Raw genomic sequence first — 27,223 nt, forward strand, 5'->3', positions numbered from 1 at the left:
GTAATTCCTCCTGCTTTGTTTTTATTTTTGAGTAATGTCTTGGCTATTCGAGGTTTTTTCTGATTCCATATAAAACGAAGTATTGTTTTTTCAAGATCTTTAAAGTATGACAGTGGAACTTTAATAGGGATTGTGTTGAAGGTATATATTGCTTTGGGTAGTATGGACATTTTAACAATGTTGATTCTTCCCAGCCATGAGCATGGTATGTTTTTCCATTTATTAACATTCTCGGCCATCTCTTTTCTTAGAGTTTAATAGTTCTGTTTATATAGATCTTTCACATGCTTTGTTAGATAAACTCCCAAATAGTTCATCTTCTTTGGCATTACTGTGAATGGGATAGTCCTTAATTGTTTTTTCTTTTTTTTTGGCCGGGGCTGGGTTTGAACCCGCCACCTCCGGCATATGGGACCGGCGCCCTACTCACTGAGCCACAGGCGCCGCCCTTTTTTTTTTTTTTTTTATTTTATTTTATTTTTTTTCCTTAATTGTTTTTTCAACTTGACTATTGTTGGTATATATAAAGGCTACTGATTTATGAATGTTGATTTTGTAACCTGAGACGTTGCTGTATTCCTTGATCACTTTTAAGAGTTTTGTAGTAGAGTCCCTAGTGTTTTTCAGATATACAATCATATCATCTGCGAAGAGTGAAACTTTGATCTCTTCTGACCCTATGTGGATGCCCTTGATCGCCTTTTCTTCCCTAATTGCGGTGGTTAAAACTTCCATTACAATGTTAAAAAGCAATGGAGACAATGGGCAGCCTTGTCTGGTTCCTGATCTAAGTGGAAATGATTCCAATTTAACTCCGTTCAATATGATATTGGCTGTCGGTTTGCTGTATATGGCCTCTATCAGTGTAAGAAATGTCTCTTCTATACCAATTTTCTTAAGTGTTCTGATCATGAAGGGATGTTGGATGTTATCAAAAGCTTTTTCTGCATTGATTGAGAGGATCATATGATCTTTGTTTTTTACTTTGTTTATGTGCTGAATTACATTTATAGATTTACGTATATTGAACCAGCCTTGAGACCCTGGATAAAGCCAACTTGGTCATGATGTATGATTTGTTTGATATGTTGCTGGATTCTGTTTGTTAGGATCTTGTTGAATATTTTTGCGTCTATATTCATTAGTGATATTGGTCTATAATTTTCTTTTTTTGTTGGGTCTTTTCTTGGTTTGGGGATCAGGGTGATGTTTGCTTCATAGAACGTGTTGGGGAGTCTTCCTTCTTTTTCTACATTTTGGAACAGTTTGAGTAATATAGGTACTAATTCCTCTTTAAAGGTTTGGTAGAATTCTGATGTGAAACCATCTGGTCCCGGACTTTTCTTTTTGGGGAGGTTTTGTATGGTTGATGTTATTTCCGAACTTGAAATGGGCCTGTTCAACATTTCCACTTGATTCTGGTTAAGTCTTGGAAGGTGACGAGCTTCCAAGTATCAGTCCATTTCCTTCAGATTTTCATATTTCTGAGAGTAAAGTTTCTTGTAATATTCATTAAGGATTTTTTGGATTTCTGATGAGTCTGTGGTTATTTCGTCTTTGTCATTTCTGATTGATGAGATTAGAGATTTTACTCTTTTTTTCCTGATTAGGTTGGCCAACAGTTTATCTATTTTGTTGACCTTTTCAAAAAACCAGCTTTTTGATTTATTGATCTGTTGTATTGTTCTTTTGTTTTCAATTTCATTTAGTTCTGCTCTGATTTTGGTTATTTCTTTTCTTCTACTGGGTTTGGGGTTGGAGTGTTCTTCCTTTTCCAGTTGTTTGAGATGTCCCATTAAGTTGCTAACTTCCTCTCTTTCCATTCTCCTGAGAGAGGCTTGCAGCACTATAAATTTCCCTCGTAGAACTGCCTTTGCAGTGTCCCAGAGGTTCTGATAGTTCATGTCTTCATTGTCATTTTGTTCCAAAAATTTGGCAATTTCCTTCTTGATCTCATCTCTGACCCAGCTATCGTTCAGCATGAGGTTATTTAACTTCCATGTTTTTGTATGAGTATGTAGATTCCTGTTGTTACTCAGCTCAAGTTTTATTCCATGATGGTCCGAGAAGATGCATGGAATAACTTCTATTCCTTTAAATTTACTGAGGTTAGATTTGTGACCTAAGATGTGATTGATTTTGGAGTAAGTTCTGGGGGCTGATGAGAAGTATGTGTATTCAGTTTTGTTGGGATGAAATGTTCTGTAGATATCTGCTAGATCTAAATGCTGGATGGTTATATTTAAATCTAAAATTTCTTTACTCAGCTTTTTGTTGGAGGATCAATCCCTCACTGCCAAAGGAGTGTTAAAATCTCTGACTATTATGGAGCTGGAGGAAATCAAGTTGCTCATGTCTGTTAGAGTTTCTCTTATGAATTGAGGTTCATTCTGATGGGGTGCATAGATATTAATAATTGAAATCTCATCATATTACTACCCTTAACAAATATGAAGTGACCATTCTTGTCCTTCCTTACTTTTGTTGGTTTAAAGCCTATTGTGTCTGCAAATAAAATTGCTTTTTTCTGATTACCATTTGCCTGAAATATGGATGACCATCCTTTCACCCTGAGTCTGTGTTTGTCTTTTAAGTTAAGATGTGACTCTTGTAAGCAACAGATATCTGGTCTGAGTTTTTGTATCCAGTCAGCTAACCTATGTCTCTTTAGAGGACAGTTTAAGCCATTCACATTAATGGAGATTATTGATAAGCTTGGTGAAATTTTGGGTATCGAGTTTTTCAAAAGTCCAGTGGACAATTTTAATCTTTTTGCTATTGTAGAAGTTGGAGTTTGATCAGGAGTTTCTGAGTGAGTTTAAGTTTGTAGTAGAGGATTGGGTTGGTCATTACGGAAGATAGGTCTGAGAATATCCTGAGGAGCTGGTTTGGTTGTGGCAAATTTCTTCAACATATGAATGTCGTTAAAGTATTTAATTTCTCCATCATAGATGAAACTCAGTTTAGCTGGGTACAAGATCTGGGGTTGAAAGTTATTTTGCTTTACAAGATTAAAAGTCGATGACCACCCTCTTCTGGCTTGAAAAGTTTCAGCACAGAGATCTGCAGTCATTCTAATGTTCTTACCTTTGTAGGTAATGGCTTTCTTTTGCCTGATAACCTTGAGAATTTTCTCCTTCATGTTGACTTTAGTGAAGCTAATTATGATATGTCTGGGGGATGACTTATTGGGGTTGAATCGTGCTGGAGTTCTGAAACTGTCTGCTATCTGAATTTCAGAAACTCTAGGCATGTCTGGAAAATTCTCTTTCATAATTTCATGCAGAAGGGCCTCTGTGCCCATCGATGCCACTTCATCGTTTTCTGGAACTCCTATTATTCATATATTTGCCTTCTTTGAATTATCCCAGAGCTCTCTAAGAGAAAGATCCGTTTTTGCTCTCCATTTCTCTTCCTCTTTGAGAGTTTGGGAGCGTTCGAAGGCTTTATCTTCAATGTCAGAAATCCTTTCTTCTGCTTGGTCCATTCTGTTGCTGAGGTCCATTCTGTTGCTGAGGGATTCTACTATATTTTTCATATCTTTAAGGGCTACAAATTCTTGCTTCAGTGTGTCTAAGTCTTTGGTGGTTTTGTCTTTAAATTCGTTAAATTCTTGAGACAACTTTTGAATTTCTCCTCGGATTCCTAATTCCATTTTATCAATCTTGTATGCAATCCAAATTCTGAATTCGATTTCTGACATGTCTGCCAGTTGTTTATGAATGGGATCTTCAATTGCATCTGCCATTTCTTTCCTTGGGGGCGTTGATCTATTCTGGTTATTCATGTTACCGGAGATTTTCCACTGATTCCGCCCCATGGTTGTTTTACTCCCTTTGATTTTTCCCCTAGGGTTTTGTTGAGGGCCCGTTCAGTATTGTAGCCTGAGACACTGGGGCCCTGTCTGGTGTGGTGGTGCTGAGTGGTTCTGACTTATTGTCAGCTGGCTTCTGTTTGACCTCAGTGAAGTACTTACTCTGGGTTGAAGTCTCAGTTCTCTGAGTCGGCCCTACCCTGGATGTTTATAGGGTCTGAGTCACCTCAGGCAAATCCTATACTCAGGGGTGGCCTCCTCTGGTTGCCCAGGGAGGCAGGGGGTATGGCTTCAGCCGCCTCAGGGAACTGCTGCTCTCATGTGGGTCTCCCCCAGCCTCGCTCCTGTGTCCCAGAGTCAGGACAGACTAGCCGCAGTTCAGGCACTGTCTACACCCCAACAAATCCCTCAAGAATCTGGACTCCCGGGAGACAGGCCTCCAGATCCCAGAGTGAGGGTGGGGTGGGGTGCTGGGAGCTTAGAGCCACTGGCAGCAAGCTCACTCAATTCCTCCAAATCTTTGGCTCCACCGCACCACCGCAGCCCAAGCCTCCAGGCTTCAGAGTGAGGGTGGGGTGGGGGGAGCTGCTGGAGTCCAGAACCGCCAGGCAGCGAACAGACTCAGTTCCACCCAGTTCCTTGCCCAGCCACATGGCATGCTCTCAGGTCTCCAGACCACAGAGCAAGAGCGGGGGCGGGGGGGGGCGCTGGGAGCTCAGAGCCAGCAGGGGCTCTGAGCTGCAGGGAGCCCGGTCGACAGTGAGCAAATTCAGTTCCTCCCAGTCTCTCTCCCGGTTGTACCGCTGCAGCTCAAGCCTTCAGGCTTCAGAGTGGGGCAGGGTGGGGGGAGCGGCTGGAGCCCAGAACTGCCGGGCAGTGAACAGACTCGGCTCCACCCAGTTCCCTGCCCGGCCACATGGCAGGAGCTCAGGTCTCTAGAGCACAGAGCACAGAGCGAGGGCAGGGGGAGTGCCAGGAGCCCAGAGCCAGCATGGGCTCCGAGCTGCAGGGAGCCCAGTTGGCAGCGAGTAAATTCAGTTCCTCCCTGTCTCTCGCCCGGTTGTACCGCTGCAGCTCAAGACTTCAGGCTTCAGAGTGGGGGTGGGGTGGAGGGTGCGGCTGGAGCCCAGAACCACCGGGCAGCGAACAGTCTCGGCTCCCCCGTTCCCTGCCCAGCTACACGGCAGGCGCTCAGGTCTCCGGACCACAGAGTGAGGGTGGAGGAGCGCCTGGAGCCCAGAGCCAGCAGGGGCTCCGAGCCATAGGGAGCCCGGTCAACAGCGAGCAAATTCAGTTCCTCCCAGTCTCTCACCCGGTTGTACCATCGCAGCACAAACCTTCAGGCTTCAAAGTGGGGGTGGGGTGGAGGGAGTGGCTGGAGCCCAGAACCGCCGGGCAGCAGCGAAAAACAGACTCAGCTCCACCCGGCTCCCTGCCCGGTCACACAGCAGGCGCTCAGGTCTCTAGACCACAGAACGAGGGCGGGGGGAGTGCCAGGAGCTCAGAGCAGCTGGTAGCGAGTTCGACTCAGTTATATGCCTGGTTGTATTGTTGCCCAAGGAGGGCTGCTGCACCTCGCCTCGGGGAAGCACCACCCTGGTGAGGGTCTCCCTCTGCTGACTGTCCTCACCTCTCTCCCGTGCCCCAGAATCAGCGCTGACCAGCCGCAGCTCGGGGACTGTCCTCTCCCCTTTAGGAGTCACCCAAGAATCTGAACTCCTGGGGGACAGGCTTTCAGACCTCAGAGAGAGTGGAGGGAAGTGCTGGGTGCTCAGAGTTGCCAGCAAAGGGTATTTACAGATTTATACAGTTTTATGCCTGGCAGGATAACGCCTAGGCATCCTAGTAAGGGAGGTAGGTCCAGTTTGTAGTAGGTCTCTCCCGTGAAGTGTAGTGGGATGGCCTTTGATTTCTGCCCTTTTGTTTGTGGGGCCCTTAAGACAATCAGGTGGGGGAGGGGGGACTCCCATCCGCTTGGTGATGGGTTTTGTACCTTTTGTTTGCTTCCTTGTGGTCGCAGCTCTCCTCAGCGGAGTTGAGGTGTGTTCTTCAACTTTCTCGCTTGGTGTTGCTCGAATCCATCAGGTTACTTGCTAACTTTTCATCCCCTAACTCTCCTTCAGGATGGGAGCCTCTGTGGAAAGCTGGCTTCAGTCCGCCATCTTCCCATCATCCCCCCTGGAATAGGGTTTCAAGTCTCAAGTCACTTGGTGACTCACAGCAAAATGTTGGGAAGTGGCAAGAAATATGTGCATGTAGCTGCACCCCTGGTTCTCCACAGTTTTTACATAATGTCCGGATATGCTGAAGTTCCCAGATGTCCTAGAAAGGGGTTAATTAGTATTAAAGGAATTTCTGGGCAGGCAGACTCCTGAGGTCAGGAATAGAAGCCTTCAAGTTAAGGTATTTGGAAGAAGACTATTCTGGAAAGGGTGAGGGAAGAGAGAGGCATCTCAAAGAGTGAGCATTTATCCAGAAGAGACCTTTTCTGACAGGGACTGAAATTCCCTAAGACTGTGGGTTTCAAAATGTCATGAATCAGACTCATTGGGCCAGGACATTGCCTCTTTCTTCCTTTGCACATTAAGCTTTAGGGCTCAGCTTTGATGGGAAAAACTCAGTGATATGGATCCTCAAGACTTGGCTCTGGATAGGGAAGGTATGGGATACCTAGGAATAAAGGTTAGCAAGCCTCATGATAGAGCAAAAGGTTATCCTGGCCTACAGTTGTTTTTCAGAAGATCACTCTGACTTCTGTGTATGGAATGGAGTGGAAAGAGGGCAAGAATGGATATGAGAAATCCAGTTTAAAATGTGTTTGTAGGTGTGCAGATAAGAGATGTAACTAGGATTCTAGCAGTGGAGACAGAGTTAGAAATCTGAAATTGATGAAACATGGTGTGGAAGAGGAAATGAAGTAGCAGAGATCAAGCAAAAGTACCAGGAATATGAGGCAGTGAGGGGCCACCTTGTTAGACAAAGGGGAAGTAGGTTTAAGAGGAAATCGTGGACCTGCCATGCTAGAAAAGGGGAACAGAAACTATATTTAATGTTAAAATAAGCTTTGAAAATTGTCAAAGGTCCAAAGCAAGTAACAATCTGTACATACTGAGAATTTGATCCATTCTAATTATTCTTCCACTCCAAAATTAACACTCTGGTCTTAAAAACTTGTATGTGATAAGAAAAATGCACAGTAGTGCTTCACTTCTAAACAAAAGTTGCCCTGGGGAGGTAAGGTATTAAGTTAACAAACACATTCCCCTACTATATTTGCATTCATGTTGTTTGTCTTATTTAATCAAATTTTCTTTAATTCAGGTTTAAAACGTAAGTCTTTTGAGTTCTTGATTTTCTTGACCTTGGTAATATGACTGTTATGCTTTGCTCTTACATAATTAGAAAGAATTCTTAGAACGCTTTCATGTGATGGAGCAATGCAAAGAAAGCTAAAGTGAAAATGTTCATTTGTTTTCACAATTCTATACTTTTATAATCTAAATGTCATAATACTGTTTCCCCTTAGGTCAGATGCAATTTTCTGAACTCCAGGAAATTATTGGTTCTCTTGGACAAGCTGTAATTTTAGGAAAAAGCAGCAGCATCCTTGGATTTAATATTTCTTCCATGTCTGTTACTAATCCTCTCCCCAGTCCAAGTGACCCTGAGTGGATTAAGGTAAGAAAATGCAACAAGAAAAAATGTATTTTCACCATTTAAAATATGGCATATTATTTTTAATTTTAACTCTTTTTCTATTTGAAGACAGTCATTTAGAAGGCATGTCTTTTAATTCATTGTTGACTATTTTTTATGGAATCCCTAAAGGATAATAATGTAGTTTGGGGGGGAAAGGCATACATTCTTTAAAAAATTGTGTATTGGTTTCAAATGTACTTTGCTTTAAACATCTATAATAAGGCTTCATACACTTATTATAGAGGAAAACTTATAATTATATTAATTTAGCATATTGAACATAGTTTTTTTTATTTTTATTTATTTTATTTTATTTTTTGAGACAAAGTCTCACTCTGTTGCCCTCAGTAGAGTGCCATGCCATCATAGCTCATAGCAACCTCAAACTCTTGGACTCAAGAAATCCTCTTGTCTCAGCCTCCAGAGTATCTGGAACTACAGGTGCCAGCCACCACACCCAGATAGTTTTCTTTTTTTTTTTTTTTATAATGTGCTGGTTTTATATACAGTTTAAATATTTTCATCAAACTGGTTAACATAGCATTTATGGCATTTTCTTAGTTATTGTGTTAAAACATTTATATTCTACATTTAGTAGAATATGTACCCTTGTAAGATGCACCATAGGTGTGGTTCCACCAATTACCTTCCTTCCACCCATCCTCTCCTCTCCCCTCCCCTCTCTTTCTCCTTTCCCCATATTCTTGGGCTATAATTGAGTTATAGCTTTCACATGAAAGCTACAAATTAGTTTCATAGTAGGGCCGAGTACATTGGATACTTTTTCTTCCATTCTTGAGATACATTGCTAAGAAGAACATGTTCTAGCTCCATCCATGTAAACATGAAAGAGGTAAAGTCTCCATCTTTCTTTAAGGCTGCATAATATTCCATGGTGTACATATACATATAAATAGAATTGTGGCACATATCCCACAACTTATTGGCCAGCTAGTTTTCTGTATTTTTAGTAGAGATGAGGTCTCTCTCTTGCTCAGGCTGCTCTTGAACTCCTGAGCTCAAGCAATCCACCTGCCTCAGCCTCCCAGAGTGCTAGCATTACAGACATGAGCCACCTTGCCTGGCAAACATATTTTTTAATAAATAATGATGATATTACACTGAACCTGCTAAGATGAGTTTGCTGTGAGTATGGTTTATGATGTAGAAACCACTTCATTACTTGTGTCCATTCACAGGTGACTGCCCAGCGAGTTGAGAGGTCTGCATTTCCTGTTCATCATGTGGCCTTTGTGTCCTCACTTTCGGTGATCACTCAGCCAGTGGCTACCCAGCCAGGACAGCTGTTCTCTCAGCAGCCTTCAGTAAAGGCAGTAGATTCTGATGTAAGTCATTCATAACTCAAAATTTTACTTAAGTGAAGGACTTAAGCTATCAATGCTGAAGGGTGAGCCAACTTTATTAATCTTGGTATGCTGGCAGCCTGAGGACATATGGAGACCGTCTTTCATGGTTTTAAAAACATTTCTCTTCAATGAATTTCTGTTGCTGCTCATATTTATAAACTCTCTGTTTAGAATAAGGAGCTTCAGACTTTGAATTTGTAATAAGGTATTTATAAAAATAAAGTTTTGCATATCCTCAAAGAAAAGAAAAAGCATGGGAAAAGGACAGTTCAATTGTTATAATTCTCTACTTTATTTTTTTTTAGGGTAATTGTGTATCAGTAGGGATTACCACACTGACTTTGAAGGCCATACTAAAAGACTTCAATAATAACCCAGTCGGTGGTCTTAGTGGAAATACAACAATTCCATTTAGCAGCTGCTGGGCCAATTATACAGACCTTACTCCTCCTCTTAGAACAGGTAAGTGTAATATTTTGGATGCTCACATAATAATATATAACATAAGTAGGGATAATTATAATTTTCTTGTAATGAACAAAGCATTCTATACCACTCTGGTCAGTAAATTATAGATATTAGAATCCTATATTTTGCCTTGGTTCCTGAAAATAGAGAGTCTAGCTTAAATAAATATATTTGATCTACAAAACAAAATAGAAACTAAAATAAGCAAGTAAGAAAATCAAAATTATGTCATGATTTATATTTTATTTTTGTATCCATTTTCTAAGTTTTCTCACTAAATCATGGATTACATTTACAGTAAGAAGAATTAATATGTGGATTTTCAAATTCAAGAAAAGAAAGAAATAGGCTCATATAACTTTGATGTCCCAGGTAGGAGTTCAGAGTTGGGCCAGAAAGTTGGCTGTAGTCCTTTTGAAAGTCAATAGAAAGGAGAAAACATGAGCATTATCATGATTTACATAGCCACCTCGTAAACCAGCTGCTGCAGAGAATTATAACATGCTCTGAGAACATCAAGTGTCTCCTATGAGTCCTCAGGAAGACTATACAATGAATCTGTACCAAGTGACATCTTCAGCATTGATCCAGGAAGCATGGCCACAACTGCCACAGTGAGGCCTCTCGTATTTCTTCCAAATGGGTTGATGGCATAGCTCCAATTGGTAAAAGCCATCCTACTGGGGCCAAAATTGTATGTCCCCAAATAGGGTCTCTCTTAGAGATAGATTGTAGGGTATCTAAGAGAATGAAATGGACAGGCTGCTTATACTTGAGATAAAACTTCATTGGTCTATTAACCCCAATCCAGGGCCCACGGAAGACCTGTAGAGGCCTTACCTTCTGAAAAGGTTATGTAGTGGCACTCCCTGTTTCTTATCATTGCTCTCTTCACACACACACACACACACACACACACACACACACACACACTAAAAGTAACTATAAAGAGAAAGATAGGTAAAAGAACTCCCAACAATGGTCTGATTTCTTTTTTTTTTTTTTTGAGACAGAGTCTTACTATGTTGCCCTGAATAGAGTGCTGTGGCATCACAGCTCACAGCAACTTCAAACTCCTGAGCTCAAGCTATTCTCTTGCCTCAGCCTCTGAAGTAGCTGGGACTACAGACACCCGCCACAATGCCTGGCTATTTTTTGTTGACAACAGTTGTCATTGTTGTTACCCAGTCTCAGTGTATGTGGCTGGTGCCATAACCACTGTGCTACGGGTGCCAAGCCAATGGTCTGATTTTTTAAAAAATACCTAAATATCAAAAGCTAAAATCATTCTGAAGGATTTTCCCCTTATTTTTTGTTTCTTCATGCTTTGATTATGTCCTCAACCACATGTGTTCAATCTGTTTACTTGGCAGCAATATATCAACCAAATGTTCAATAATACTTGAATGGCAATGAGTCCAATGTTGTGCTCTTAGACAAGTACCTAGTATCCTGTTGCTTGTTGACCAAGGACAGAGAGCCAAATTCTTTTAACAGGCAGCTTATAGAGAACCCTTTTATGGAAAGTTGAGCCATGTGGCTAGAACCTTGCCTGAAGAGAAGGTTGCTCACCTCTTCATAAAGGTGGACCCAAAAAATATATTGTGGCAAAGACTCAATCTTGTGACCAAGGTCTTCAAATTACCACTTTTGAATAGTAATATCCCAAAGTAATGGGACTCTCTGGAGTACTAAAGCAATAAAATAAATTCAGCATTTTACCATGGTAATAAAATAAGTAAAGTACTTCTTATACCGTAAGGTTTCTTTCTCAGAATCCAAAGCTTCCCTTGGTGTGTCTATTTGACCTACCATAGAGAATAGCCATTGCTTCTCATTTGTTTGTTTCTTTCCCTTCTTCTCTCCATCTTTCCCTTATCTCTCTACTTTCTCCTCCCTTTCCTCCTCTCTTCTTTCTATTTCCTTTCTTTTCTTTCATAAAGCATGGAGTCTTAGTTCCCTGGTTATGTATAATAAGGAAACCCAACTTAACGTATCTCTTCATTATGTTAGGTGAATTAGCCAATGAGTAGATTGACCACAGTAAAATTATACAAACAACAAAGCATGTGTGAGATCATTAACAAAACACCTTTCTCTTGACTCTTTCTAGTAGGTCCGCTTCCCCCCCTACTGAAGGAAATCCCCTTGCTAATCAAACTTCAGCTGACGGCACAGCACCACTTGTCTATACAGAGCTTCCTACACAGCAATGCAGGGCCACCTGCATACAGGGCAATATGAGTTGTGGTTACTAACCTGGAAATAGAAATGTGAGAATTGGGTAGGAGAAAAAGGAAGTAAAGAGCTGAGACTGCATCTTCTACCAACCCAGATGAAGATGGTATTACTAATGGATAATTGGGACATATTTGTCTAGTGACCTATGTAATATTTAGTGTTTGTTTCAGTTTCTATTGCCACATAAAAAAATAGCCTAAAATCTAATGGCTTAAAAATAGCCACCATTTGATTTGCTCAAAATTCTGGGAGTCAGAAATTTTGGCACCAATGGCTCATCTCTATGACATCTTCAGCTGAGCATTTCTAATAGCTGGGGCTAGAGAGGATGGCTTGATTATGGTCATTTCTCTAAGGTCTTTGATTCTGGATATTTGCTCCATTCTTCAGTTTTATGTTGCCTTTCTATGAGACTATCTTGGCCTTCCTGACAATTCTACAGAAGGGGAAAAAAAATAAAACAAAACACAGAGACCACCCTAAACTCTTTGCTCTTCAAAAAAATTGAAAAAAATGTACCTGCTGCAAAAATTCAGGGTTTTTTCAAACTAAAAAAGAAAAAACTCAAATACACCTTTGTCATGAACTATCAGTGGCAGAAAATTCTGTAGAACAGTGCCCACACATCTTGAAAGTTATAGAATGTAGCAAGATGGCAGCCGAGTAACAGCTTCCTTGCATCTGGGCACCGTGAGTCTGGGGAGATAGGACTCCAGGCATCTCTGGCTGGTGGGAACTGCCTATCATCACTCCTATGAGGATACAGGGAGTCAGCGAGCGACTTCTGGACCCCAAGAGGAGGACTAAAACAGTGGAAAACCGGCAAGTGGTCGCGTGTGTTCAACCCGTCTAAACCCGCCCACAACTGTAAGTTCAGTAGCAGCGAGACTGCAAACCAGAAAGGCCTTACCTGTGAACTGTTTTGATGTCCTTGGACTTGGCACTGAGTTGAACTGCCTTGGGGAAGGCCTGAGTGGGAGTGCGGAGAACTTTGGCCGTTGTCTAGGGCCCCAGTCTGAGCCGCTGAGCCAGACGGAGCTAATAGTGTTTGACGGTGGGTCACAAGGATCCATTGTCAGTGATCTGCCCCGGCAAGCTCCGCCCTCAGGGTAGCAGAGCTAGAAACGGGTGGGAGCTGGTAACCCAGCAACCAAGTAGCCTAAGGGTGGGGTCTGAGCCGCCGTGCAGCCCTAACCCTCAGGGGCAGAGTGAGACCGATTTTGGCACACTGAGTAAGTGGATAGCCACTTCAGCAGTGATTCCAGCGAGAAAGCTGGGAAAGCTTCTGCTCAGCAAGTTTACAAGTTCAAACTGCCTTTTAAGTGGGCTGAAGAGAGATTTAGGGTGTCTACCTGCTGGGGTTTGAGAAATCAGCAGCCTCCAGTCGTATCAGAACTGTGACTAACATCTCATACCCCAAAAGACCACGTGTTGCCCAGACAATATTCAACAACATATACAAACTGCTTTGTTTTTGGTTGTGTATTTTTTTTTCTTTTTTTTTTTGTTTGGTTGGGTTTTTTTGTTTGTTTATTTTGACGTTGTTGATGTTCTTTTGTTTCTTAATTTCAATCTTTTCCATACAGATCCCTTTTTCTTTCTCAATTTTTCTAGTTTAATTATAATTTCCCATTGCTGCCTTTTTTAATAACTACAACTTCATTTTTGCTAGTGTTTCTACTGCTATCACTTGGTTTTTCACCCAATTTTATCGCCATAAAGTTTTCTGTTTGCTTGTTTTAGTTTGATTTATAGCATTTTTGTCTCTCCTCTCTACTTGGTGGAGGTGGGGTACTGTGTCTGACCAGGTTAGCAAAGAGCTGCTGACCTCAAGGGAACCACCCAACTGGGCACCCAACCCCCAGAAGGTGGGGTTTTTTAAGGTTGTGTCAAAGTACCCTACTGTACACCTATATTGCCCTGTCTCCCTCTTTCTGTGCCTCTCTTCTTTTTGTCAATATTCCTTATCCCTACCCCCTCTCCTTTCTCTATCTTTCTTTTTTTTTCTTATCACTCGGTCCTCCTTTCTTTCATCCCTTTTTTGCTCTTCAACCTTCTCACCTTTCTGGTCCTGTAACCCTTAGTCCACAGGCACAAGAACTTAAAGAGCAAGAGGAAGTGAAAGGAAAATTAGGGCAAGGAAACAGATAAAAGAAATCACTCATGAGGAAGAATCAGCAGAAAACTCCAGGCAACATGAAGAACCAGTCCAGAACAACCCCGCCAAGGGACCATGAGGTAGCTACTGCAGAGGATTCCACCTATACAGAAATGTTAGGAATGACAGAAAGGGAATTTAGAATACACATGTTGAAAACAATGAAAGAAATGATGGAAACAATGAAGGAAACTGCTAATAAAGTGGAAAATAACCAAAAGGAAATCCAAAAACAGAACCAAATCAGAGATGAACGATATGAAGAATATAAAAAGGATATAGCAGAGCTGAAGGAAATGAAACAGTCAATCAGGGAACTTAAAGATGCAATGGAAAGTATCAGCAACAGGTTAGACCATGCAGAAGAAAGAATTTCAGAGGTAGAAGACAAAGTTTTTGAGATAACTCAGATAGTAAAAGAGGCAGAAAAGAAGAGAGAGAAAGCAGAACGTTCACTGTCAGAATTATGGGACTTTATGAAACGTTCCAACATACGAGTTATAGGAATTCCAGAAGGGGAAGAAGAATGCCCCAGAGGAATGGTAGCCATACTAGAGAATATTATAAAAGAAAATTTCCCAAACATCACCAAAGATTCTGACACACTGCTTTCAGAGGGCTATCGGACCCCAGGTCGCCTCAACTCTAACCGAGCTTCTCCAAGACACATTGTGATGAACCTCTCCAAAGTCAAGACAAAAGAAAAGATTCTGCAAGCTGCCAGGAGTAAGCGCCAGTTGACCTACAGGGGCAAATCCATCAGAGTGACCTCAGACTTCTCTAATGAAACTTTCCAAGCAAGAAGACAATGGTCATCTACCTTTAATCTACTTAAACAGAACAATTTTCAGCCCAGAATTCTGTACCCTGCTAAGCTAAGCTTCAAAATTGATGGAGAAATCAAATCATTTACGGATATACAAACATTGAGGAAATTCACCACAACAAGACCAGCTCTACAGGGAATACTTCAACCTGTTCTGCACACTGACCACCACAATGGATCAGCAGCAAAGTAAGAACTCAGAAATCAAAGGACAGAACCTAACCTCCACACTGATGCAAAAGATAAAACTAAGCAATGGACTCTCACCAAATAAGACGAATAGAATACTACCACACTTATCAATTATCTCCATAAATGTTAATGGCTTGAATTCCCCACTGAAGAGACATAGATTGGCTGACTGGATTAAAAAACACAAGCCATCCATTTGCTGTCTGCAAGAAACACACCTGGCTTCAAAAGACAAATTAAAGCTCCGAGTCAAGGGTTGGAAGACAATTTTTCAGGCAAATGGAATTCAGAAGAAAAGAGGAGTTGCAATCTTATTTTCAGATACATGTGGATTTAAAGCAACTAAAGTCAAAAAAGACAAAGATGGTCACTTTATATTGGTCAAGGGAAAACTACAACAAGAAGACATTTCAATTCTAAATATCTATGCACCAAATTTAAATGCTCCCAGATTCTTGAAACAGACCTTACTCAGTCTGAGCAATATGATATCTGATAACACCATCATAACAGGGGACTTTAACACTCCTCTTACAGAGCTGGACAGATCCTCTAAACAGAAATTAAACAAAGATATAAGAGATTTAAATGAGACCCTAGAACAATTATGCTTGATAGACGCATATAGAACACTCCACCCCAAAGATAAAGAATATACATTCTTCTCATCACCCCATGGAACATTCTCCAAAATTGATCATATCCTGGGACACAAAACAAATATCAACAGAATCAAAAGAATTGAAATTTTACCTTGTATCTTTTCAGACCATAAGGCACTAAAGGTGGAACTCAACTCTAAAAAAAATGCTCGACCCCATCCAAAGGCATGGAAATTAAACAATCTTCTGTTGAATAACAGATGGGTGCAGGAAGAAATCAAACAGGAAATCACTAACTTCCTTAAGCATAACAACAATGAAGACACAAGCTACCAAAACCTGTGGGATACTGCAAAAGCAGTTTTGAGAGGAAAATTCATCGCTTTAGATGCCTACATTCGAAAAACAGACAGAGAGCACATCAACAATCTCACAAGAGACCTTATGGAATTGGAAAAAGAAGAACAATCTAAGCCTAAACTCAGTAGAAGAAAAGAAATATCCAAAATCAAATCAGAGATCAATGAAATTGAAAACAAAAGAATCATTCAGAAAATTAATGAAACAAGGAGTTGGTTTTTTGAAAAAATAAATAAAATAGATAAACCATTGGCCAGACTAACTAGAAATAGAAAAGTAAAATCTCTAGTAACCTCAATCAGAAATGATAAAGGGGAAATAACAACTGATCCCACAGAGATACAAGAGATCATCTCTGAATACTACCAGAAACTGTATGCCCAGAAATTTGACAATGTGAAGGAAATGGATCAATATTTGGAATCACACCCTCTCCCTAGACTTGGCCAGGAAGAAATAGACCTCCTGAACAGACCAATTTCAAGCACTGAGATCAAAGAAACAATAAAAAAGCTTCCAACTAAAAAATGCCCTGGTCCAGATGGCTTCACTCCAGAATTCTATCAAACCTTCAAGGAAGAGCTTATTCCTGTACTGCAGAAATTATTCCGAAAAATTGAGGAAGAAGGAATCTTCCCCAACACATTCTATGAAGCAAACATCACCCTGATACCAAAACCAGGAAAAGACCCAAACAAAAAGGAGAATTTCAGACCAATCTCACTCATGAATATAGATGGAAAAATTCTCAACAAAATCCTAGCCAATAGATTACAGCTTATCATCAAAAAAGTCATTCATCATGATCAAGCAGGCTTCATCCCAGGGATGCAAGGCTGGTTCAACATACGCAAGTCCATAAACGTTATCCACCATATTAACAGAGGCAAAAATAAAGATCACATGATCCTCTCAATAGATGCAGAAAAAGCATTTGATAAAATCCAGCATCCTTTTCTAATTAGAACACTGAAGAGTATAGGCATAGGTGGCACATTTCTAAAACTGATTGAAGCTATCTATGACAAACCCACAGCCAATATTTTACTGAATGGAGTAAAACTGAAAGCTTTTCCTCTTAGAACTGGAACCAGACAAGGTTGTCCTCTGTCACCTTTACTATTCAACATAGTGCTGGAAGTTCTAGCCAATACAATTAGGCAAGACAAGGAAATAAAGGGAATCCAAATGGGAGCAGAGGAGGTCAAACTCTCCCTCTTTGCTGACGACATGATCTTATACTTAGAGAACCCCAAAGACTCAACCACAAGACTCCTAGAAGTCATCAAAAAATACAGTAATGTTTCAGGATATAAAATCAATGTCCACAAGTCAGTAGCCTTTGTATACACCAATAACAGTCAAGAGGAGAAGCTAATTAAGGACACAACTCCCTTCACCATAGTTTCAAAGAAAATGAAATACCTAGGAATATACCTAACGAAGGAGGTGAAGGACCTCTATAAAGAAAACTATGAACTCCTCAGAAAGGAAATAGCAGAGGATATTAACAAATGGAAGAACATACCATGCTCATGGATGGGAAGAATCAACATTGTTAAAATGTCTATACTTCCCAAAGCAATCTACCTATTCAATGCCATTCCTATCAAAGTACCTACATCGTACTTTCAAGATTTGCAAAAAATGATTCTGCGTTTTGTATGGAACCGGAAAAAACCCCGTATAGCTAAGGCAGTTCTTAGTAACAAAAATAAAGCTGGGGGCATCAGCATACCAGATTTTAGTCTGTACTACAAAGCCATAGTGCTCAAGACAGCATGGTACTGGCACAAAAACAGACACATAGACACTTGGAATCGAATTGAACACCAAGAAATGAAACTAACATCTTACAACCACCTAATCTTCGATAAACCAAACAAGAACTTACCTTGGGGGAAAGACTCCCTATTCAATAAATGGTGTTGGGAGAATTGGATGTCTGCGTGTAAAAGACTGAAACTGGACCCACATCTTTCCCCACTCACAAAAATTGATTCAAGATGGATAAAGGACTTAAATTTAAGGCACGAAACAATAAAAATCCTCAAAGAAAGCATAGGAAAAACACTGGAAGATATTGGCCTGGGGGAAGACTTCATGAAGAAGACTGCCATGGCAATTGCAACAACAACAAAAATAAACAAATGGGACTTCATTAAACTGAAAAGCTTCTGTACAGCTAAGGTGACGATAACCAAAGCAAAGAGACAACCCACACAATGGGAAAGGATATTTGCATATTTTCAATCAGACAAAAGCTTGATAACCAGGATCTATAGAGAACTCAAATTAATCCACATGAAAAAAGCCAACAATCCCTTATATCAATGGGCAAGAGACATGAATAGAACTTTCTCTAAAGACGACAGACGAATGGCTAACAAACACATGAAAAAATGTTCATCATCTCTATATATTAGAGAAATGCAAATCAAAACATCCCTGAGATATCATCTAACCCCAGAGAGAATGGCCCACATCACAAAATCTCAAAACTGCAGATGCTGGCGTGGATGTGGAGAGAAGGGAACACTTTTACACTGCTGGTGGGACTGCAAACTAGTACAACCTTTCTGGAAGGAAGTATGGAGAAACCTCAAAGCACTCAACCTAGACCTCCCATTCGATCCTGCAATCCCATTACTGGGCATCTACCCAGAAGGAAAAAAATCCTTTTATCATAAGGACACTTGTACTAGACTGTTTATTGCAGCTCAATTTACAATCGCCAAAATGTGGAAACAGCCTAAATGCCCACCAACCCAGGAATGGATTAACAAGCTGTGGTATATGTATACCATGGAATACTATTCAGCCATTAAAAAAAATGGAGACTTTACATCCTTCGTATTAACCTGGATGGAAGTGGAAGACATTATTCTTAGTAAAGCATCACAAGAATGGAGAAGCATGAATCCTATGTACTCAATCTTGATATGAGGACAATTAATGACAATTAAGGTTATGGGGTGGGGGAAGCAGAAAGAGAGAGGGAGGGAGTGGGGTGGGGCCTTAGTGTGTGTCACACTTTATGGGGGCAAGACATGATTGCAAGAGGGACTTTACCTAACAATTGCAATCAGTGTAACTGGCTTATTGTACCCTCAATGAATCCCCAACAATAAAAAAAAAGAAAAAAAAAAAAAAAAGTTATAGAATGTACTGCTAATGTTTGTGAAAGCACAAATGGGATCAAGATCTAATTATAATCTCAGTGAAAACAGAAGTATTTTACAAACAAATAATAGATAAAACAGAGGAGTGAAAACTCACAAAGCTATGTATTCGTAAGTATTGCAAACTCTATTCTACCACTGACAATAGCAATAGTCCTAGAAGAAAGTATGTCAAAGAAAAATACAGGGTGGCCATAAAGTTGGTGTGCAATTTAAAATAGCACACTATCTTCACGGTCACTCTGTATATTGACTACCTCCTAGTCAAAACTTTGGAAAGATTTAACACATAAATTTAAAAAAATATTTGGATGAGCTCCTAAGATGGTTACTTGAGGTAAGAAGAAAGAAAGGGTCACTATCTTGCAATAACAAAAATAGCATCTGACTTAAAGCAAATGGTTAAAAACTGTTGAATCCGAGCGGATGGAATATAGTTGTTTATTACACTATTCTTTCAACTCTTCTAGTTTGAAATTATTCAAAATAAAAAGTTCAGCATCTATCCCTTCTCCCCCAACTGAGACTGAGGCTTCTCCAATCCTGTCAAAGAGGAATGAATGAAACAGAGATTGAACACTGTCGCCTCCCCTTCCTCCTGTCCTTCATTTCAAACAGCCTGTCTCTAGTCCTGAGCACTACAGCCCTAAGAATCAGGTATATTGTTGCAGAAAAAAACAATCTGTGCAGGTTCCCTTTGCCTGTAGCTAATGGGCAGATTGAATTCTGAGACTCCCTCTACACTTGTCTGTATTTAAACTAATTCATTTGACTCAATTTTCCAAAATACTTTATTAGGAATTATACAGCATTTTTTAGCCAATGAAAACCAGTTTGGAACCATATGAAAATAGGGAAAAAATAAAAGGAAATCAAACCCTGTGATGCTTTTTTTCCTCCCTTAGGAAAAAATTTTAAAGTTGAATTTATACTGGATAATGTCACCAGGGTAGAATCCACAACTTTTAGCCTGCCAGCACCATCCGTCTCCAGCAGCAGCAGCAGCAGCAGCAGCAAAGCCCCAACTGTGGGTACATCTGCCGAGACAATGACTATAGCAGTTAGCTGTCTGCTGGGAAGAATGCTGCTCTTGGAAACCTTTATGGCTGCAATTTTTGTTTTGAACATAACTATAGGTGAGTACCGTTCATTTGTTATATATGTCTCCATATAATGGGGTTACTTATGCATGGCACCACTGCAAACACAAAGAGAAAGTGACAGCCTCAGTGACAGACATGAGACAACCGTACAGGAAATATTATTCACATGACATGTTGGCATGTAAGAATGTGGGGAATGAGAAGTGCAGGAAATATCAGAACTCTTTTTGAGTTGCAAGACCCAGAAGTTCTGCTTGAACTGTGTTAGGCAGTGGAATGATTACTTAACTGAGATCAGAAGTTGTCAGGTTTCTGCCACAGCTAGATACAAAGACTCAAATGATGCCCTCCAGAACCTCTGTCTGTCGTCTCATGGCTCCATTATCCTCTGTGGTAGCTCCACTCCCAGGTCTATGCTCATCTTGCCAATCCTCATGACAAAGGTACCACCAATACCTTCACAATCTACGTTCTACCAGCTCAGCAGCCAAACCAGAGAAAGAAAAATGTCTTTCTCAACCGTTCTAGCAAAAGTCCCAAAACTGTCATTGACCTGGCTTGGGTCACATCTCCATTCCTGAACCAATCACTGTGGTCACAGTGGTTTGGTTAGCTTTACCTAGGTCACATAAAGTAAGGTGCTGAGAATGTTTGACATGTGGTTTCACTAAGGGATAAAAGGGTGCTAGTACCAGAAGTGGCAGGCAGAGAAGGTGAATATTGGGAATATCAATTACAGCGGGAGGTCCCTATGGGCTGGAATGATTAGAGACCAGTGTAAATGTCACTCCATCAGCAACAGGTGAAAGTTAGGACTGCATAAAATGTATAAGACTTAGAAAGGGAGAGAAAAGGCACCTAAGAACAGAGATGTGGTAGGAGCAAAGAAAAAAGTGGGAGTGGAAAAAGGCATCTTCAACTGCATTTGTACACAGTCAGCATGGAATTTCTCATCTTCTCCCTCCAAACATACGCCTTGTCTTGCTGCTCCACTCAGTTCATTTCAATGCTGTCTTTTCCGATCCTTCAGCCTGACACTTCTGACACTTCTCCCATTCCTTCAAACTCCACAGCCCTGAGATGCTCTGTACCATCTATTTCCAACCACAATGTCCCCTATCTGTGGCTCATTTCAAGCCTCACTACTCTACTTGCCAACATTTTTTCTTCTCACTTGACCTATTAGAATAGACCCCTGAATTCCTTGCTTCCAGGCTCCCCCACTTCCTTCCGTATTTCCATCCTAAACCACGAGATCATGTCATGATAATAGTAATTCAAATCCTGAAAGATGCCTTACTGCGTACAAAATATAATCAACACCAGAGGCCCTGAAACTAGTTTTAAAGATGACTTCCTTGTACCAAATCATTCCTAGGAAAGGTTATAATAGGTTTCCCTTCTTCCTTCCCACTCTGCAATACATTTAATTCTCGTGGTCTCCTTGGTGTCCAACTGTGCATTGTTCACACCGTTATTATAGCCCTTTCACTTTTACTGAACTTATATCAAATCTATCTTCCTCACTAACTTGTGAGTGCTTAGAAGACTACATGCTTACGCCAGGTGCAGTGGTATAGTCTGCAGTCCCAGGCTTTGGTAGTCCTACCTACTTGGGAAATTGAGGCCGGAGGATTGAGGCCAGCCTGGGCAATAGCTAGACCTTATTTCTAAAAAAGAAAAAAATATATATATATATATATATAATCAATTTTTTATAAAGAACACCTGCTTTACATTTTATAGATATTGAAAATGTTTAATTGATTTTACATCTTAAAAGGTAAGTGCTTAGCTCTGACTTAGGGAGAAATATTGAGTAGGGGTATTGTAGGCAAATCATAAAGCACTTTGGGACATATTAATAAGCTTACAATTGACTTAAATGGGAGAAAAATCAACTAAAAGAAATTATCACATAAGAAAAACTTTATTAATAAGGTTGAGGAAGAATTTGAAGAGGGGTAATAATTTAGATGGGAACTAAAGCATTTAGAGCAATAAAAATATAAATAAATTTATATTTAAATTTAATTATAAAGAAGGTCAGGATGAGAAGACATTAGTAAGGCCAGTCCTGGAAGGAACAAAACAAAATGAGTGCAGAAACCAACTGCTGGGGCTTCAGGAACAGTTATAAGCCGTGAACAAGTGAATCCTTTCCTCCCTCCTAAAGGCAGAAACTAACTGGGGTCCAGCAGTAAAGAGAGAAGCATAGTTTGCAGAGACCTTGTCCTGGCCTCCCATAGCTGAACAGAGATAAATTGGTTTGTAGCTGATGGGCAATGAACAACACACAAGTTATAGTTATGACAGTTTTATTTTTCTGGTGCCCAGAATCCTCATAAAAGTAAAACTAGTCATTTATTTTATAAGAAGATGACAAATATTGCTTACATTTATGTTTCCCACCTCAGAAGCACTAAAATATAAGGTCTGGTTGCTAAGTACTGCTTGACAGATATTTGTGCACTTCATTAGATGCGTTGTTCTCTAATTACCTTCACTGACTTTCATTCTGTTCATTCCTGACAATGCTGGTACTTTGCTACATTAAGAAAATTCTGTTTTCAAAGCATTACTAAATGATGTAGTTCCTAACTCTTTTTCAGGACATTTTCAGCTTAAAAAAATCAATGTAAAAAGTTAATCAATACCTTCTTTACTACTACATAAACTAGTATTTCAATTAAAACATAAGATGACTTAAACACCATTAATAAATTGAAATCCTGGGTTCTTTTATAACTTTGACTTCTGAGCTAACAGTATTTTACTTTTAAGACAATCATGAGGTTTCACCAAATAAAATGGTAAATGTTGAACCTGAAAAAATGCAAAAAATGTGTAACCACAACAATCTACACGTTTTCACTGAAAAAAAATTACTGATACTAACACTAAATTGGTAAACTTTGAAATACCAACTTTTTTTTTTTTCTTTTGAAACAGGGTCTCACTTTGTTGCCCTGGGTACAGCACAGTGGTGTCATAGCTCACAGCAACCCCAAACTCCTGGGCTCAAGTGATCCTTCTTGGCTCAGCCTCCAGAATAGCTGTGATTTAAATTTAAAGAAGGTGACCAAACACCCACCATGATGCCTGAACAGCTTCTTTCCCCACTACTTTTAGTAGAAATGGAGTCTTATTCTTGCTCAGGCTGACCTCAAACTCCTGAGCTGAAGCAATCCACTGCTTCAGCCTCCCAGAGTGCTAAGATTACAGGCGTGTGAAATACTAACCTTTAACTATTACTATTGCTCTGTAAACTGTTCCATGAAATATGAGAAGTGTGAAAATTAATGAAATAGATCTTAAATCATAATATATTTTATTACTACTTACAAAATGTTTTCTATTCTTTTCATTTTTCAGATTTTTCAGGAAGAGACTAAAGTGCTGTTCTGAAGAACAGGCTGAAAACAAAAATACGCAAATAGCTTATTTATGAGCTATTTTGTTGTGCAACAAGAAAAAGTCTATAGCATTTTCAAGAAATATGCAAACATATTTTTATAATATATAAATGTACCAATTAGCTTTAAACACAAAATCAAATTTCTTTAAAACATAAATTTCATTTGATCCCTTATATTTGTATGTTCTTATTTCATTAAAAAAAACCCAACTTCTAGAAATCTTTCATTTGGAAGCAGATATGACACCTTTAAATTATTGAACCAACAAATCATAGAATCCTTTAAAGAAAAAAACTTGTCTGGTTCTGACTTAAGCTTTTTAGATCAGATTGGAAGCATTTTGAGGTGTTTTTTGTTTGTTTGTTTATTTGTTTAATATACTGGGGAATCTGCTTTTCTCTATCCATACACGAGGCCTTGATTTGCAGCAATTTAGCCATTCTAATTTCTAATAATTTTAGCAAAGCAAGATGGTTTTAGACCTTTGTCACACTGAATTGCTACCTTTCAGATCTATAGCAATTCTGAGTATTTCAGGTTTCTGGGCCTGCCAAACTCTGATCAATATTCTAAGAAGAGTTTTCTTGGTGTCCCTGGAATGGATTTTTGGAACAATCCAAACTCTCTTTGCTTTTCTCTCCTTTCCATTCGAAACTGCCACCGCTAAGAGTATGACCTCCTCCAACCCCAGGCATGACAAGACAAAGCAATCTTATTTCCAAGAAGATAAAGTAGAGAATGCAAAACAACCACAGATTAATGGTGGTAAACTAGCTAAGTTTACCATATGATCTAATACTATAAAAAGTGTAATCACGTTTTATTCAGAATATTCTAAAGGAAATGCTCCCAATATAGGCATCATAGCCAGATCCAGAGCTGGTAGAGTTGGTACTCACAAAAGTTACTTTCTAGCAAGCGTTTGGGATAACTGAGAGATTTAAACAAGCCCATAACTTTGTGTCCTGCGTGTATACCATCTCCAACCTCGTATATTCACTGCAGATCACTAACAGTGTTGCTTAGTAGAAAAATTATAAACTCTCACCAAGTAAGTAGCAGATCCGAATATGTTGGCATTTCATTTGGTTGAACGAACATTTATTTGGCATCTATTAGGTACCAGGCGTCTCAGTGAGGGAGAAGGCTACGTACATGGAATAAGATGATGTGCCTACTCTCCAAGAGTTCATGGGGTGGTTAGGGAAAGAGTGCAGGTGGATCAGTTCAATACAGTATGTTCTATGAGAGAGAAATGTATTGGGCTGGAGGGGCACAGAGGAGGGGCACTCATCTGGGGGAAGGGGCACCCTATGGAGATGGAGATGGGTGAGGGACAGCTTCCAGAAGATGACTGGCAGGAGTGAAGACTACAGCACAGGATTCAGGAGGAGTGAAGGCTGGAACACCACCAGAGCAGGGGCTCTCCCTTACTTGGTGCTTTTTTTCCCTGCCCTCTAACTAAATGTCCATCACTAGTAGATACTTACTTACTGTCTAATGGATGACAGGGTGTAGGGAAATCACCAAGCAGATGGCTGTTATAGGAGCACCAGACATGACATGGAAAAAGGCAAGCCACAAGTCTGGAGGGGAGGGCAGCAATCTCCTGTCTGAATTTCTTTTTTTTTTTCTTTTTTCTTTTTGAGACAGAGTCTCACCATGTTGCCCTGGGTAGAGTACTGTGGTGTCACAGCTCACAGCAACCTCCAACTCTTGGGCTTAAGCAATTCTCTTGCCTCAGACTCCCAAGTAGCTGGGTCTACAGGCATCTGCCACAACACTCGGCTATTTTTTTGTTGCAGTTGTATTTGTTGTTTAGCAGGCCAGGGCAGGTTTGAACCCACCAGCCTCAGTGTATGTGGCTGGCACCGTAACCACTGAGCTACAGGTGCCAAGCCTCCTGTCAGTTTCTAAAGGGCTTGGATACAAGTTTCAGCCAGGGATACAGTTTTAACGAGATATTAAAATCTATTTTTGGCTAAGACAAAGACACAGAAAGATAGGTAGGTAGCTTAAAAGAGTAGAAGATTAAAGGAGGATTTTTGAAGAGCAGTTCTTTGAATATGAGCTGTTCTCAGAGGCCCCTTTTCAAAGGGAAAGGGGTGAGATACTAGCTCTAATGCCAAGTCAAGACAAAAGGACTTTTATTAGACATGAGGAAAGCTTCATCGATATTCCTTGATGTTTGGAGCACACAATGAATTGGTTTCTCAATCATAGTGATGAATCTAATCATTGAGTCATCAGGGAGCAGGTGGCTGAAGCAGTCAGTGACAGCTGAGTGGAGGGCTGCAGTGTAGCAAACAACATCATAGCATCCCTAAAGTTTGTTGGCCAAAGGACATACACATGTGTCCCACGATCCTGATGTGGACCCTGTGTGTGTGTGTGTGTGTGTGTGTGTGAGAGAGAGAGAGAGAGAGAGAGAGAGAGAAAGAGCGTGCACGAGAGAGAGAGCAATGGTGAAGCCTTAAGTCTTCTGCAGGAGGGCAGCTTAGAAGAGGCAGTACATTCCTCCCCTTCAGAAAAAGGAAACTGGGAGGAGGGAGACCACTCAATGCCTAGGGGCCACTGCAAAATTTCAAGCAAACAGCTGGAATAGAAACTCACAATTTTAAGGCAACTCAACAATGCAGAATGTCACTGACAATGAGGTTGTTCAAAGAACACATGAAATCCCTACACGGGGAACAATTTGCTATGTCCAGAGAACACTGACAATTGGTCATAAGCCACCAGGTGATTGAGCACATTTGTACTCTCGGTTACAATGTGGCAGGGCGAGAAACCTCTGTTCCCAAATGGGGAGGAGAGGGATCCAATATGCCCCCATTTCATGCTAAGACTTGAAAATCAGAGTTTCTAATGCAAATCCAGTTTACTTTCCATGCCATGACATTTCCTTTCTATTAGAAAACTGAATTCCAAAAACCACAATTTCAGCATCTATGAAGCAAATTCCTACATTTGAGTTCTGGAAGAAATACAAAAATATTATTCACACCAGAACTGGGAAAGTCGCCAAATTGCCCACCATCTGTAGTCTTGTCTTCTTTTGTTTGTTTGTTTGTTTGTTTGTGGCCGGGGCTGGGTTTGAACCCGCCACCTCCGGCATATGGGGCCAGCGCCCTACTCCTTTGAGCCACAGGTACTGCCCCATCTGTAGTCTTTTCTTACGTAAAGTTTTAATTCTGTCCACTGGAAATTTTTTGTCAAAAAATTTTTTTAATTAAAGGTTTTCTAATACAAGTCATGTGGCAATAAAAGGAATTTCTTAAAAATGTGCTTCTTAGACACAGACTTTGTTGAATTTTCCTGATTTAACTGCTTTAGCTTTCTGGTTGTTTGCTTTTTAAGAACTTTCAAGAATTAGCACATAATTGTTTATGCTAGATAAATTACAATCTAATCGCTACTTTTTATTTTATTAAGTCATACATACACAGATCATGAATACATTTATGCTTTTGTGGGATTCAATCAATGTGTTGATTATTTGTACAAATTGGAGTGTTTACATTCTACTAATTAACATAGCTTTCACCTCATTTGCTTAACTACAGTGTTAAGACATTTATGTTCAATACTTGATAGATTTGACTTGTACCCTTGTAATATGCTCCATAGGTGTGGTCCCACCATTAACCCTCCCTCTATCAAACCACTCCTCTCCCTTCCTCTCCCTCTCCCCTTCCCTCCTTCATTCTGGGTTATAGTTGTGATTCATCTCTCATATGAAAGTGTGAGGGATTATAAATTGGTTTTATAGTAGTACTGAGTACATTGGAT

The 27,223-nt window shown here is 40.1% G+C and overlaps 1 protein-coding gene across 2 annotated transcripts in view; it reads left to right on the forward strand.

Annotated features, from left to right (window-relative positions):
* Nucleotides 1-23,602, forward strand: part of PKHD1L1 (PKHD1 like 1) — a 167,600-nt gene extending 143,998 nt beyond the window's left edge. The window contains exons 74-78 of one of the 2 annotated variants that reach the window (XM_053559209.1): nucleotides 7,341-7,492; nucleotides 8,713-8,859; nucleotides 9,186-9,342; nucleotides 19,815-20,045; nucleotides 23,397-23,602. In XM_053559209.1, coding sequence (XP_053415184.1) covers nucleotides 7,341-7,492; nucleotides 8,713-8,859; nucleotides 9,186-9,342; nucleotides 19,815-20,045; nucleotides 23,397-23,407 — 698 coding nt within the window. In that variant the 3' untranslated portion in view covers nucleotides 23,408-23,602. Of the gene's footprint in view, nucleotides 1-7,340; nucleotides 7,493-8,712; nucleotides 8,860-9,185; nucleotides 9,343-19,814; nucleotides 20,046-23,387 lie in introns of both variants that reach the window. The other variant, XM_053559208.1, reaches the window with a different exon arrangement.
* Nucleotides 23,603-27,223: the final 3,621 nt, after the last annotated feature.

Source organism: Nycticebus coucang, chromosome 13, assembly GCF_027406575.1.
Source record: "Nycticebus coucang isolate mNycCou1 chromosome 13, mNycCou1.pri, whole genome shotgun sequence".
In the NCBI taxonomy this organism is placed as follows: domain Eukaryota; kingdom Metazoa; phylum Chordata; class Mammalia; order Primates; family Lorisidae; genus Nycticebus; species Nycticebus coucang.